Raw genomic sequence first — 13,278 nt, forward strand, 5'->3', positions numbered from 1 at the left:
ATGTGAATGCCTTTGTTCATTGACTCAATAAATATTTATTGGAGCTTTGCTAGCTCCAAGGACACAGCACTGAACAAAACCAAAGGCAAAGTCCCCACTTTTACGGACTTATATTATAGGGCAAACATCTCTCATTCAGGCCCCTTCAACAGCCTTTCTCCTAACCTTGTAAGGATGCTCAGCCTATCAGGGCTTCTCCACTTGAATCATGAGAGACTCCTTCCTGTTCCCACAATTTTCCCTTGCCTGTCTGTCCTTTTGTCTTCTCTGCCTGGAATACCCTTACATTTCCTGATTGTTGTCAGTAACCAGCTTTTGCTTTTACTTACTGCTTAAAAGTTTCTTCATTGCAAATATTGTTCCTAATGTAATTATTTCTTCTTTATTTTTACTTCATAATCTACTTGGACAATGCATTCAGTTTGCATATATATATATGTACAGATATCTCCCCTGATAACTTGCAAATATTTCTAGTGTTCCAAAGTTGATTGCAAATTTGTTGCGGTAAAACCTGTGTTTCCTATTTTTTTTCATGTGTGGTAGAGATTATTTATTGTCCTTTAATATCCATTCTCACCTTCCTCATTTTAGTACTGTTGCTGTTGTTGCTGAATCACTAAATTGTGTCTGACTCTTTTGTGAGGCTTTTGTGAGGAGCTTGCCAGGCTCCTCTGTCCATGGGATTCTCCAGGCAAGAATACTGGAGTGGGTTGCCATTGCCTTCTCCAAGGGATCTTCCCAACCCAGGGATCAAACCTGTGTCTCCTGCATTGCAGGTGGATTCTTTACCACTGAACCACCAGGGAAGCCTATCTTTTAATATTGGAACTCCCTAAAATAATACTGCTGCTGCTGCTGCTTCTGCTAAGTCACGTCAGTTGTGTCCAACTCTGTGTGACCCCATAGACGGCAGCCCAATAGGCTCCTCTGTCCCTGGGATTCTCCAGGCAAGAATATCTGGGCACATGGCTGTCCAAATAGACATTACATTTCCCAGTCTTCCTTGCAAGGAAGGAAGGTAAAGTCACAGAGGGGGCCTCTCCAGTGGCTCAGCTTACTGAATAAGACGTTTGGAAGAACTATCAGGAATAGGAAAATTTGGCAGTAAAATTTGTCATTAAGAGAGAGAACTTTTTAAGTAACTAGGAAACCTTGAAGAAATCTTACAGCTTTGAAATCTATAGAGAAACACGGTCACTGTTGATGACTGTAACTCCCTGTCCTGCCCAACTGCACCATTGCTTCTTAGAATTACAAAGCAGAGGAAATAACATACCTCCAAATCTCCCGAGATATTGGCACCAGCAAGGATCCCAGTTGCTGCTGGGAAAAAAATGGCAAAGACAGAGAAGAAGCCTTCACCTTTTGTGAAGCTTGGCCCAAAATTTTCTGCAAATATTGATGCTGCAACACAAATAATGAGAAAATTATTATGTAGACTTTCTTCACTGGCCGGAAATAAAGTTACCTTTGGCTTCTGTAGCCCTAAATGCAAACGTGTTCCTATAATCTAAATGGAATGAGCTTGAAGATATTGGTATAATCTTGATGAACCTCATGTTAATATTTGCCAGGTATCAAAATACATGCCACAAGGTTTTAAATCTCTAGAATATACTCTGGAAAGTCAATAATTTTCATGAAAATGGAGACCCATGTTGTCTGATTTCTTTGAATCTAGAAGACTAAAAAAGAAGGAAACAAAATTTTCTCATGATTGAACTGGCATACTCACAAATATACTGCATCATATTGCCCTACACACATACAACTACATTCTCACATGTATATATACCTTAGTCAGCATATTGCTTTACTACACCTTTTTTTTTGAATTGTAGAACCTTGTGGATGAAGCCACCTTACAGTTTTGATACTAATGTTCTAACCTTCCTGACCTTTGTCACTAGAGACTGGATCTTAGATCCTTATATCAAATTCTCATGTATAAGAATTCTCATATACAGTGAGGAGCTTTGGTCATAAAATAAAAATACACCACAGGTTGTGACCAAGTTATTTAAATGAAATGGAAACAATCTAGAAAAAAAGAAAAACACAAGGGAAAACAAAGAAAGAAAAGGAAGGAAGAAAAATGTAAACAAAAGAATCTAGGGAAGCGCAAAAATAAGAAAAAAAATCGAAAACATCAAAAAATTTATGGCAGGAGCTGGAGAAAGGGAAAAGAAGCACAAGGAAAAGGATATGCATATCAAGCAAGACAATCTTTACAAAGAAAAAGAATCGGGAAGAAAGAAGTGATGTGATATAAGAAGGGAACAAAAAGTGACAACCAGGTAAATATTGACGGGAAATATAAAAAACCTCAGCCGTGGATTCTTGAGTATGCTAGGGTGGAAAGCTAGGAAAGAGGGGATAGGCGGACTAGAATAGAAGAGAGAAGGAAATGTTTATGCCTTGATCACAGCTGCTATGTTAATAGTTCCTACAGTCTTTTCTGTTTGAAAACCTGACGGTGATGCTCAACTAGATAATGTCATAAGAAAGCACGGTACAAAAATGACTAGCAGGATGAAAAAATGTCTGTGTTTGATTTTGGTGCTCCCAGTGGTTGGGCACATTGTCTGAGCTGTGTTCCCTTTTTTGCACAGACACCCCTACTGTTCGACAGAGACAACGTGTGCAACAGTTTAAGGTCTTTTTTTTGTTTGTTTCAGATAAGGCTTTATTGGGGCCCCAGCTGCAGCAGAGGGGAGCCAGAACAAATAACAGGTTCTCTTGTTGCCTGGCTCCCTGAGCAGGGGTAAGCTTGTTTCTTTTATGGAGTGAGGGTAGGGAGTGTGTCCAGAGGTTGGACCAGAGGGCTGGGCTTAGGTGTTTTGCCCACCTCTGAGGTAATATTGTGTGCAGGGGGCATGTGCTTTTGCTTTTAATCCCCTACTTTTGCTCTAGACTTTTCAAAAGTGGCAGATGATTTTTTTGGTCTCTTTGTATCTTTTGTCTATAATTTTGCCCCAACTGCGCATGTACATGGTTATTTTTAGTCCAAAAATATATAGTTTCTTTATATTTTGCTGCTTAAGGAGAGGTTTATTTTTTAGGTTCCAGCACTTTAAGGTTTTCAAAGCATTTTAACATCTGCTATCTTACTTGCTTTTCAACATCGCTTTAGGAAGTTGCTATTATTATTCCCACCTTGGCAGGAAAATCTGAGACAAACAGTGTTAGGTGACCTGTCTAGCTGGCAAGCAGCAAGGTTGAGACTCACTCTGGCTCTCCTGACTAAAACCTGAGAATATTCCCTGGGCCTCCAGTGGCCAGGGCAGGGGTTATGGGGATGGTGATGGGGGCGGGCAAAGAAGAAGCTTTTATTGCAAAGCAAGCTATTTGACACACATACCTTGGTAATTAAAGAAACCTCTGGCCCTTTTCTCATTGTTGGATGGAATGACAGTTCCAATGAAGAAGTTTGCAATAGCAATGAGAAGAATGATCAGAAGAATCACTTGAGCCTGGAATGACAAAGTAACAGGAGGTCAAATTAGATTTATTCAATGACCTTTTTACATAGTTATAAAAGTTGTAAATGTCCACTGAATAAAGACCCTATCTAATAATTCCGGTTAAGATTCTACTTTCCAGTGTAGGTAATAAAGGTGTTCTTATAAAATGGCATCTTAATAAGCCTTATTTGGCCTAAGAATAGATGTTACATTTTCAACAGGTGCATGGCTTCTGAGGTAGTGCAGCGGTAAAGAATCCACCTGCCAATGAAGGAAACATAAGAGATGTGGGTTCAGTCCTTGGGTTGGGAAGATCCCCTGCAGGAGGAACTGGCAACCCACTCCAGTATTCTTAACTGGAAAATCCCATGGACGGAGGAGCCTGGTGGGTTATAGTCCATGGGGTTCGCAAAAGAGTCAGACACGTCAGCAACTAAACACGCATGCATGCATGTGCTTGGGCACTTGAAGGTGATATTTCAAGAGCATTCTAAGTATTAAGCGGGTAACTTAGTGCAGCGTCCCTAGGAATGTAAATGGAGCCAAAAGATATAACACTGACAGAGTTGTCTTCTTTCCTCGGCAGAGCTCCTATGGATTCTTCCCCTTCCTGGGACTAACTGCAGGAGTATGAGAACACAGAATGAGGCACAGAATTCCCAGGATGCCTAGTGCACTTGAGGTCGAGCGATCATACCCGTGTGTGCTCAGCACAAGCTGTCTCCAAGGCTGACCAGCCAAATCATCTGTTCTTTAGTCCCTCTGACATTTCAAGGTGTTTACTGGCTTGGCTCTTTCCCTCAGCTGGACATGCACTTCTCCCTACATTTTGCAAACCTATGTCTTCACAGAGGCTTTCTTGCCCACTGAATCTAAACAGTAACAGCTAATGTTTAGTGAGGGCTTACAGTACAACAGATGCAGTTTTAACTTTACCAATATCCTTTCAGGTAAATAATAACCGCCCACAACTGTATGAAGTAGGTAATACTGCTATCATCATTTTAAGGATAAAAAATACTGAGGGATAGAGAGGTTAAGTAATTTACCAGAGGTCGTATAGACATAAACCAGGTTCAAATCCACTCTAACTACAGAGCTAGAGCTCTAAATTCTACCTTCTACTGTCATGAAACTACATTGCCTCCCTCAGGGAATAGTCTAACGTATGTTCCCCCTGCTATATTCTATCTCAGTGCCCTGTTTATTTCCTTTATAGCACTTCACAGTTTACCATTCTATATTTACTTTTTTATTACTCATCTCCCCGTAGACCATATGCTCAGCTATGGCAAGGATTGTGCCTGTGTGGGTCACACTGAAAATCCAGTGCCTAGCAGAATACCCAGCACATGATAAGCACTTCATCAGTTTTTGTTTAATGTGTGAATGCATAACCCACAAATAAACACCATGTAAGAATGTTTCCTATTGCATTATATAAAATGGGAGGTTTGGGCTCTCTTTCCATTTCTGGTGACCACTTGAGGTCTAGTTACTGCACCTAGGAACATAAGAACCTAGGAGTTTCGATTGTACTAGTCACTGTAGTGAGTTACAAAGCAAGCAAAAGACATTCTCCCCACCATTCAGAAATTTACTAACTGGTATACTAATCACTGAGTGACTTCCTTATTGGCTCAGATGGTGAAGAATCTTCCTGCCAATGCAGAGACACGTGTTCTATCCATGGGTCGGAAAGATCCCCTGGAGAAGGAAATGGCTACCCACTCCAGTATTCTTGCCTCAAGAATCATGGACAGAGGAGCCTGGCAGGCTACAGTCCATGGGGTCACAAAGAGTCAGACATGACTTAGTGGCTAGACGACAACATACTAATCATTAAATCCAGATATTCTCTAGTTCCAGGGCCTCTGGTACCCTTAGATTTGCTGCTAGAGTACGGGATTTCAGAAGGAAATGACAGTTTCTGCCTCTGTTATCTTCTCCCAACACACTTGTCATATCTTGTGGATGTCAGTGTTCACAGTCAGCTAGGAAGGGGATACCAGGGAAATGAGGAAAAGACACAGGCCTGCAGTATGTACTATTGCTATGACCACAAGGGGTCTGTGCATGAAGATGGCAGCAATCTTGTTGGCTATGTCACTGTGACTACAGAACAAAGGACAAAATATAGGCCTGATCACACGAGCTATGTCTTACTACTGCCTGGACTTTGTGCTTTGAGGACTTGTTGTTCCACTGAGCACTGACCAGGCTCCTTTTACCATAGAAAGTAATAATAGCAATTCCTTTTGAATATGGAGTTCCTTCTATTCCTGCAGTTTGTTCAGGAAGCTGACTAGCAGTTGTTGGTAATATCATTTTGAGAAACTAACCTTTGCTTCCCATTCCATTCCAGCTACTGAAATTCCTAAAAGAATCACCACTGTGATGGAGCCTATGATCCGGATGTCATTGGTTGGATCCACCATCATCGAATCAGTCTCCTGGAACAACAACAAAAAATCCCCCCTAAATAGTTAGAAGTTTTTTTTTTTTTTTTTGGTCTGTATGTGTTATTGTAGCATTTAACAGTAAAAAGAGATACTATGCCCTGCTGTCTGGGGATAATAGAAAAATGAAGTGCTCATAAATTTGAGAAGATAAAACATCTAGCATTACTTTTTCCTGTAATAATAAGCCTTTGATAGCCAAGGTTAGGAGTTAAAACTTTTAGAGATCCATTCTAGGCACAGCTTTTGAAACTATTGTAGCACTAAGTAAAATTATGGGTATGTACACTTTTCACATTTTGTTTCAGGAGAACAACCAGTTATTTTTGTGTGTCAAGGGGAATCCTAGAGAGATGAAAATGAGTGGTCTCCAATGTGAATATCAAAAAATAAGTGCTACTCAATTAAAGAACAAACTATGAACTATACAATCCACTCATTTACTCATCTGATTTTCAAACAGAAGTACTATTACCTACTGAATTCAGTATCCGCTATCACTCCCACGGAAGGAGGACTGGAAGCTAGCTCATATACTAGTTAATGAATGTGCTCACATACATACCATCCGGATGGAGCACCTGTGCTAAAAAATGCCCAGTTTCCTACAGTGAGTCCTAATGTTTGAACTTTCTTTCCCTTTGGACATCTGTAACCATAATAGTAATATTGATGCTGACAATAATGCTCACTGTTTATCTTTTCTTTCATGTTTTACCCTGTATTTCATGTCGATTATTTCAGTTGATCTGTACCACATTTATATGAAAGACATAGGACAATATTATTAACCCATATTATGGATTTGAAAAGCAAGGTCCAGATGAACAAAAGGGCTGGTCCAAAATCTGTCAGCTGGTAAGTGTGAGAGCCAGGACTCTAAGAAGTTCTGATGCCAACTATATTCAGCTTCCACATTCTGCACAATAAATCTGTTTCCTCTCATCTTGCCATAATGATATCCTCTGGTGCCCTGGAAAAGCAAATTAAACTGAATTATCTTGCTTAGATGAAGAGAACAAAAGCTTTTAATTACCTTAAGAAGATCTACCACAGTCTCAGCAAATCCCACAACATACATAGCAACAGCCACTGCATTGGCAAAAGCAAAGATCAAGCCTATAGATCCACCGAACTCAGGCCCTAAGCTTCTGGAAATAAGATAGTAGGCCCCACCTGAAACAAGAAATGAACATGTTTTATACTGACGAACTGCTAAAGGATTTAGTTTATATGACCAAATAATTTTGACTGTCTGAGAACATTTAAAATACTAACTATTCTAATTTTTTATTTTAATAAAAATATTACAAATCCTAGTAATTTTAGAAATCGTGTGTCAACTTAATGAATAACTTAGCCCTTCTTTGAATTCTGTGTATAATCTACAATAGAACTATCTTGACTAAATAAAATCTATCCAAACCCATAGTACACAAATGCTACAAATAAGAATACAGCAAAATTTTCTTTCAAATTCTTTGTCTTTTGAAAATATAAAATTATTTGTCTCTAACTTCATTGGAGAGTTCAGATTAATAATTTCATATCTGAAATTTCCAGAAACGGGCAGGCACAGGCAGAAAATGAAGTAGGTAAAGTTTATCAGTGTCATTCAAGCTTCATTTCTGGTATAATTTTTGGTGTATATTTATTACATCAAAATTGATAACTATATAGTGCTATGTATTATCCACTTTATACATCAGACTTAGTTTTGACGATTTTAGCTCAAGAAAGCAAGGTTGTCCCCAAATACCCATATGTGAATGGGGTTGGCAAGTGGGAAGTAACATGCAGAGAACTTAGGATGATTGCTTCTCTCTTGGACTTTGAAAAGGAAGTTCTACACATGGCTGTGTCCTTCTGGGTATGAGAAAGACTGAGCCAGAATGGCTAATCACCTTGAGAGTTCTGAAAGAAAGTTCTGAGTTCTGAAAGCAAAAATAAATAGTTGTTGAAAGGCCTAGGTGACTGGATGTTATCACAGACCATGTGAGTTCATGACTTCCTGTCCTGAACTATTGGTAAAAGAATGACACTGAACACACAGAGAGTCAAAACTCTCTCTCACTGACACCTTTTCACTGTTTCCTCCCTAGTAACTCCTTTGGGTGAAGGGGCAACACCTTCTCTAAAAATGTAAATTTTTATTTGGGTTGGGCAAATCCTCATTATTTCCATTGTCCTGATTACATTAAGTACATTAGCAGCCAATTACTAGACTTGGTCGAGGAAGAAAGGAAATTTGAAGAACAATGACAAACTTTACTCACTCATTCCCAGCCCAGGCCCATATGTTCCTGGATGATTTGAAAGTAACCCTTTGTTTTTTTTCTTTTTGAGAATCTTCTGAAGCCTGTTGGCCAATGGCAGCATAGCGTTGGGGTGAACTCTGAGGGCTCACTGAATGTCAGGCGTGTCAGCTGGGATGCTCAAGAAGACCCCTTCTAAGAGGGCCTGGGGAAGAGCCAGCAGGCCTCATCCAAGGCACAAAGAAACCATTTATTTCACTTTAACACATGCTTTCTTTCTAGACACCTGGTCATTCTCTGCTTTATAAACATGATCAATCACAGGAAGTCGGCCCAAAAAATCTTTTCTGGAGATCTCTTAATTTTAGGTGAAAAGAATCAGGCCTTGCTATTTAAATTTTGGATTATTTTGTTTTGTTTGAATCCTTTGGGAACTAATTATCAACGTACAAATTTTACTTCCAACATTAAAACAACCCTAGACATCACTACATAATCAAAGCTTATAGTCACAAGTGCATGGATTGGCTTACCTCCTCTTACCACTCCATTTGTGCAAATAGCGGACATAGAAATACCTGTAAGTGTTGTCACTACCACACTCAGGCCGATGATGATGACTCCAAGACCTGAAAAATCCCCCAAGAAAGGTGTTTGGCTCCAGGACTTCAAGAAGTCACCAGTAAGTACTTCAGGAGGCAGCAGTTTGAACCTTGTCAAGGAATGATCTGTCTCCCCATGAAAAACCTGAAATGTTCTAAAAGATCCCATTGCATCCAGGTATAGGAAGGTCTAGAAGGTACCTGAAATGTACTAAACTTTAAAACCGAAGCTGTGTTGAGGAATCGGTTTTCAAGAAACACCAGCTGGAGTTGTGCAGTAGCCTGAAAAGTAAAGCATTTACCCAAGGAGTTTGTGCATATGGACTCCATGACCTGCAATGTGCCAGAGAGGACCGTTAGACAATAGACCATAGCTGACCAGAGTAGACGGGGGCTATATGGACAGTACCTTATGTTTTCTTCTGGGTCCAACTTCAAGAACATCAAGCTACTTTCTTGTTCCCACCAAAAAGAAGTAAAGTATAATAAAAAGTTTTTGCCTACCCGTAGCAAGCGTTGAGAATATTTAGATATCTTAGAAATTTTACCTCCACGAACAAACCCGTTAGTTGCTATTGCAGAAGTTGACAACCCAGTAATAGAAGTGACCATGGTGGAAAGAAGAATTATGAGAACTCCAAGACCTGTTAGCAATGAAAGACAGAAGATATCACATTTTACTCTTCTTCCTTGGATTCCCTATTGCTGCAAACTATACTGCTTTGAATTTCAGTTTTCACATCCAAGCCTTTGGGCCCCAGTGGAGTTCCTTCTCGCTAAAGAGAAACTGGTTTGCCTGGTATAAAGATCAAGTCAGAGAACTGCTCATTATGATGAAGGATGGTCTCCAAAAGTAAACAATCTAAACTGCGGCCCTGGAAAGAAAAAGTTGACTTATGCTGGTGTCCTGGGAGAGAAGTTACCCTGGCTGTGAAAAGAGAAAACATAACATTTGACCTTCTCTTTTGCTTGAGAGGAACCTGAATGAGAAAGCTGGGGTTTTGACAAAGGTTAAATCCTTCTCCATTTTTCTTGCATCTCTCTTACCTGGCAGGGTAAAAAAAGGGAAAAAATGGAACCAACTTGGATTACCTTTGAAAACACTTCAGAAATGTCAGTGGTGAACTCTTTGAGCCTGTGTTGCCTTTACCTTACAAATGATCTTGCAGGTCACAAGTTTAATTACCTCCTCTGACATATCCATTTGTAGCAATAGCAGAGGTGGATAAACCAGTGATACCAGTCACTGTCACGGCTAAGCCGATGATAATCACACCAAGACCTCAGTTGAGAAAGGAAAAACAAAGGCAATTAAATGGTGGAATAATCTACTTAGATTGTTTACAAAAAAAGTCAGCAAGTCTAGAGTGAACACCAAAGGATCACATCTGAGTTTAACAAGTTGGTCTGGAAGCCACCACAGAGGAAACGCTCAGGTTTTAAGTTTTCTGCCCATGGTAGCACAGATCCAAGAAACACAAGTCCTAAGATGTGCAGTACAAAGTTGCACCTAACTAAGCAACTATGGCTGGTCAAAATTTAATGTGAACCTCACTATTTATGAAGTTCTAGATACTCAGAAACATAATAATTGGTCTGAACAATCCCAAGCTCTTAATATTATTAGTACAGGGTAAATGTTCAACTATCTTTTTATGTATATTTGATTGTGTAGGAGTGGAAAATCATATATATTAATAGTGTAGAAAATTGTTCATCTGGCAGATGAATAAAGTAGAAAGAATCAAATCAAACTGCATTTACTTATTGGCTATGTGAACTCTGATAAGTTACCTATTTTCTGAGCCAGAGATGGCAATGAAATTAGAAAGAACGTGTGTAAAGTGGCCATGTATGAAGAAAGCAGCAGCACGTGTAAAGGCAGAATGCATGTGTAAAATCGCATAGTGCATACAACACAGTACATAATCAAAGGTGCTGCTTTTTAATCATATCCACAGCAGTCATAGCAGTTACTGTTTATTAAAAGCCAAGTATATATCCAGCTGTGTTAGACAGTATGTGAAATGCAGTGAAAAATAAAAATGAAAAAAAGCTGCCCTCAAGGATCTTATGGTGCAGAATCATTTACTGTGAGAGGGAGAAAATAGACCAGAATTCAGAGGAAGGCAAGGCTGTTCTCAGTTTCAGGGAATTCACAGCCAGGACACTGAAGGACAGCAGAATATGCTGTTGCCAAATTTGCCACGTTAGCATAAGGATTACTCTGAGCTAAAGACAACTGAAAAGAAGCAGATATCTCCCCTTATTTGCCTAAAGGCAGGACATAAATTTGTAAAGGTGTCTCCTTTTCCCTTTCTCCTGGGTATAGTTATCAGCTAGAGACTGGAGACAGCTGGAAATGGTACTAGAGGAATCTACATAGACTTTACTAACTGGGCCTTATCTTCCACTAGTTCTCCCCCATATTTGCCTTTCCACAATGTGCCACTCTAGACAGTCAGTCTTTCCCTTTGTCTTGTTATTTCTCTAAAAATGTGTTGTTCTTTTGCTCAGATGCTTGTATAAGACCAAATTCTAACCACCCCTTTGAGTTACTCATCACTGAGGATTCCCATTTATAGGCACAATGGATACACATGTTAATAAACTTCTGATTATTTTTCTCTTATTAATCCGTATGTTGTCAGTCTAATTTACAGGGCACTAGCCAATGAGCCTAAGATGAGTAGAGGGAAAATTGTAACTTCTTCCCCTTCATTGAAGGCTTCCCTCATAGCACAGTTGGTAAAGAATCCACCTGCAATGCAGGGGACCCTGGTTCAATTCCTGAGTTGGGAAGATCCCCTGGAGAAGGGATAGGCTACCCATTCCAGTATTCTTGGGCTTCCCTTGTGGCTCAGCTGGTAAAGAATCTGTCTGCAATGTGGGAGACCTGGGTTTGATCCCTGGGTTGGGAAGATCCCCTGGAGAAGGGAAAGGCTACCCACTCCAGTGTTCTGGCCTGGAGAATTCCATGGACTGTGTAGTCCATGGGGTTGCAAAGAGTCAGACAGGACTGAGCCACTTTCACTTTCATCCCTCCATTATCTTTCTCAATGGACCAGTCCTGTAGAAACTATCAGTCATGTCCAACTCTTTTGCAGCATCATGGACTGTAGCCTGCCAGGCTCCTCTGACCATGGGATTTTCTAGGCAAGAATACGGGAGTGGGTTGCCATGCCCTCCTCCAGTGGATCTTCCTGACTCAGGGATTGAACCCGCTTCTTCTGCATCATCCTGCATTGCAGGTGGATTCTTTACTGCTGAGCCAGGAGATCAATCTTAAATTCAGGGAGAAATTATAGGCTCACAGGCACTGAAATCATGCTGGCTGCAGCCAGAATGTGCTTGCCTGCGCCTGTTTGGTGTGTTCCCTGACATAAAGTGAATGCTTCATAATTGTTGTTGGTAGGCTCTTTTGTTCCAAGGATGTAAGAGGGGCAGTCAGCTAAGGGGCTGTGATCTTTCTGGCCATGCCCTAGACATAGGGGACATGGAGGGAGGTTAAGAACAAAAATGGGAATGAAGTATTGGAAGCTGGCTCTTTTGACACCTTCAGTTATATACTGGTTCTAGCTGAAGTTTCTAGGCTCTTTTACAGTTTAAAGTGCAGTAGGGAGAGGCTAAGTTGGGCATGAGATGCAAACTTAAGACTATTGGTTTGGCCCCTAGAGTTTATCTTAAACACTTGGTGTTGTAAGAAATGATTGCACTAAATTCTGTGTATCTTTTACAGGGATCCTGTGATGAGCATTGCTTCTATATCGCTGTGCAGTTTCAGGTCTGTGTGCCACTAAAGATGGTTTCCTTTTATTTTTTTGCTCATTAACTCTTGATGTTGTTTCATAGCAAATGTTTAGCTTACCCCCGCAACTGGACTGAATCATATAGCTTGCATTTCATGATATTAAAACTAGTCCGACTTTTAGTATTTTCCTACCTTTATATTCACTTTGCCTTTATTTCTGAACAATTCTTAATTTATCCTTTTGCATTGTGTATAATTCTGTAAACTACTTAGAATTAAACAGCAAGGGATTTGCATACATCTCACAATCAAATATAAAATCCCAGGGTAAAAGCAACTTAGAAAACATCAGGTTCATCCTCAAACTTGGGTCCTTGAACCACCTGCTTCAGGAAATGCCTGCGGTGCATATTTAAAATGCCCAGACTCACTGACTTTCCAAGTGAATCCCAGGACTCTGCAGTGTTGTAACTAACTTCCCGGGTAATTCTTATGCACCCTTCAGTCTGAAGATTATTGAGCTATCCTCAGCCTATCTCAATTTGTGTCTGCCTGTTAAGGAAGATTCTTAGGCTTTATCTTCAAAGAATTGATTGGGAAACAATTAATCCAGCTCCCTAATTTTTAGACGAAAAAGTGAAATACACAGAATATAAATGACTTGCTTCAGTCTCATCTGCTTTTCACACCCTTCTTCCTTACTCGATGGTTAAGTTTATTGGATACTACATGCCCCAGCCAAAG

General features: G+C 40.0%; 1 protein-coding gene across 4 annotated transcripts in view; it reads right to left on the reverse strand.

The window, feature by feature from the left end:
- SLC12A1 (solute carrier family 12 member 1) overlaps positions 1-13,278 on the reverse strand; it is an 88,192-nt gene that overhangs the window by 62,122 nt on the left and 12,792 nt on the right. For 2 of the 4 annotated variants that reach the window (XM_061428851.1, XM_061428852.1), the window contains exons 5-10: positions 9,332-9,427; positions 8,715-8,810; positions 6,963-7,102; positions 5,810-5,920; positions 3,365-3,476; positions 1,280-1,407 (exon numbers count right to left, since the gene is read on the reverse strand). In XM_061428851.1, the coding sequence (XP_061284835.1) occupies positions 1,280-1,407; positions 3,365-3,476; positions 5,810-5,920; positions 6,963-7,102; positions 8,715-8,810; positions 9,332-9,427 (683 nt within the window). The remainder of the gene's footprint in view (positions 1-1,279; positions 1,408-3,364; positions 3,477-5,809; positions 5,921-6,962; positions 7,103-8,714; positions 8,811-9,331; positions 9,428-13,278) is intronic. The other 2 variants (XM_061428853.1, XM_061428854.1) reach the window with 2 other exon arrangements.

This window comes from Bos javanicus, chromosome 10 (genome assembly GCF_032452875.1).
Source record: "Bos javanicus breed banteng chromosome 10, ARS-OSU_banteng_1.0, whole genome shotgun sequence".
Taxonomy (NCBI): Eukaryota; Metazoa; Chordata; class Mammalia; order Artiodactyla; family Bovidae; genus Bos; species Bos javanicus.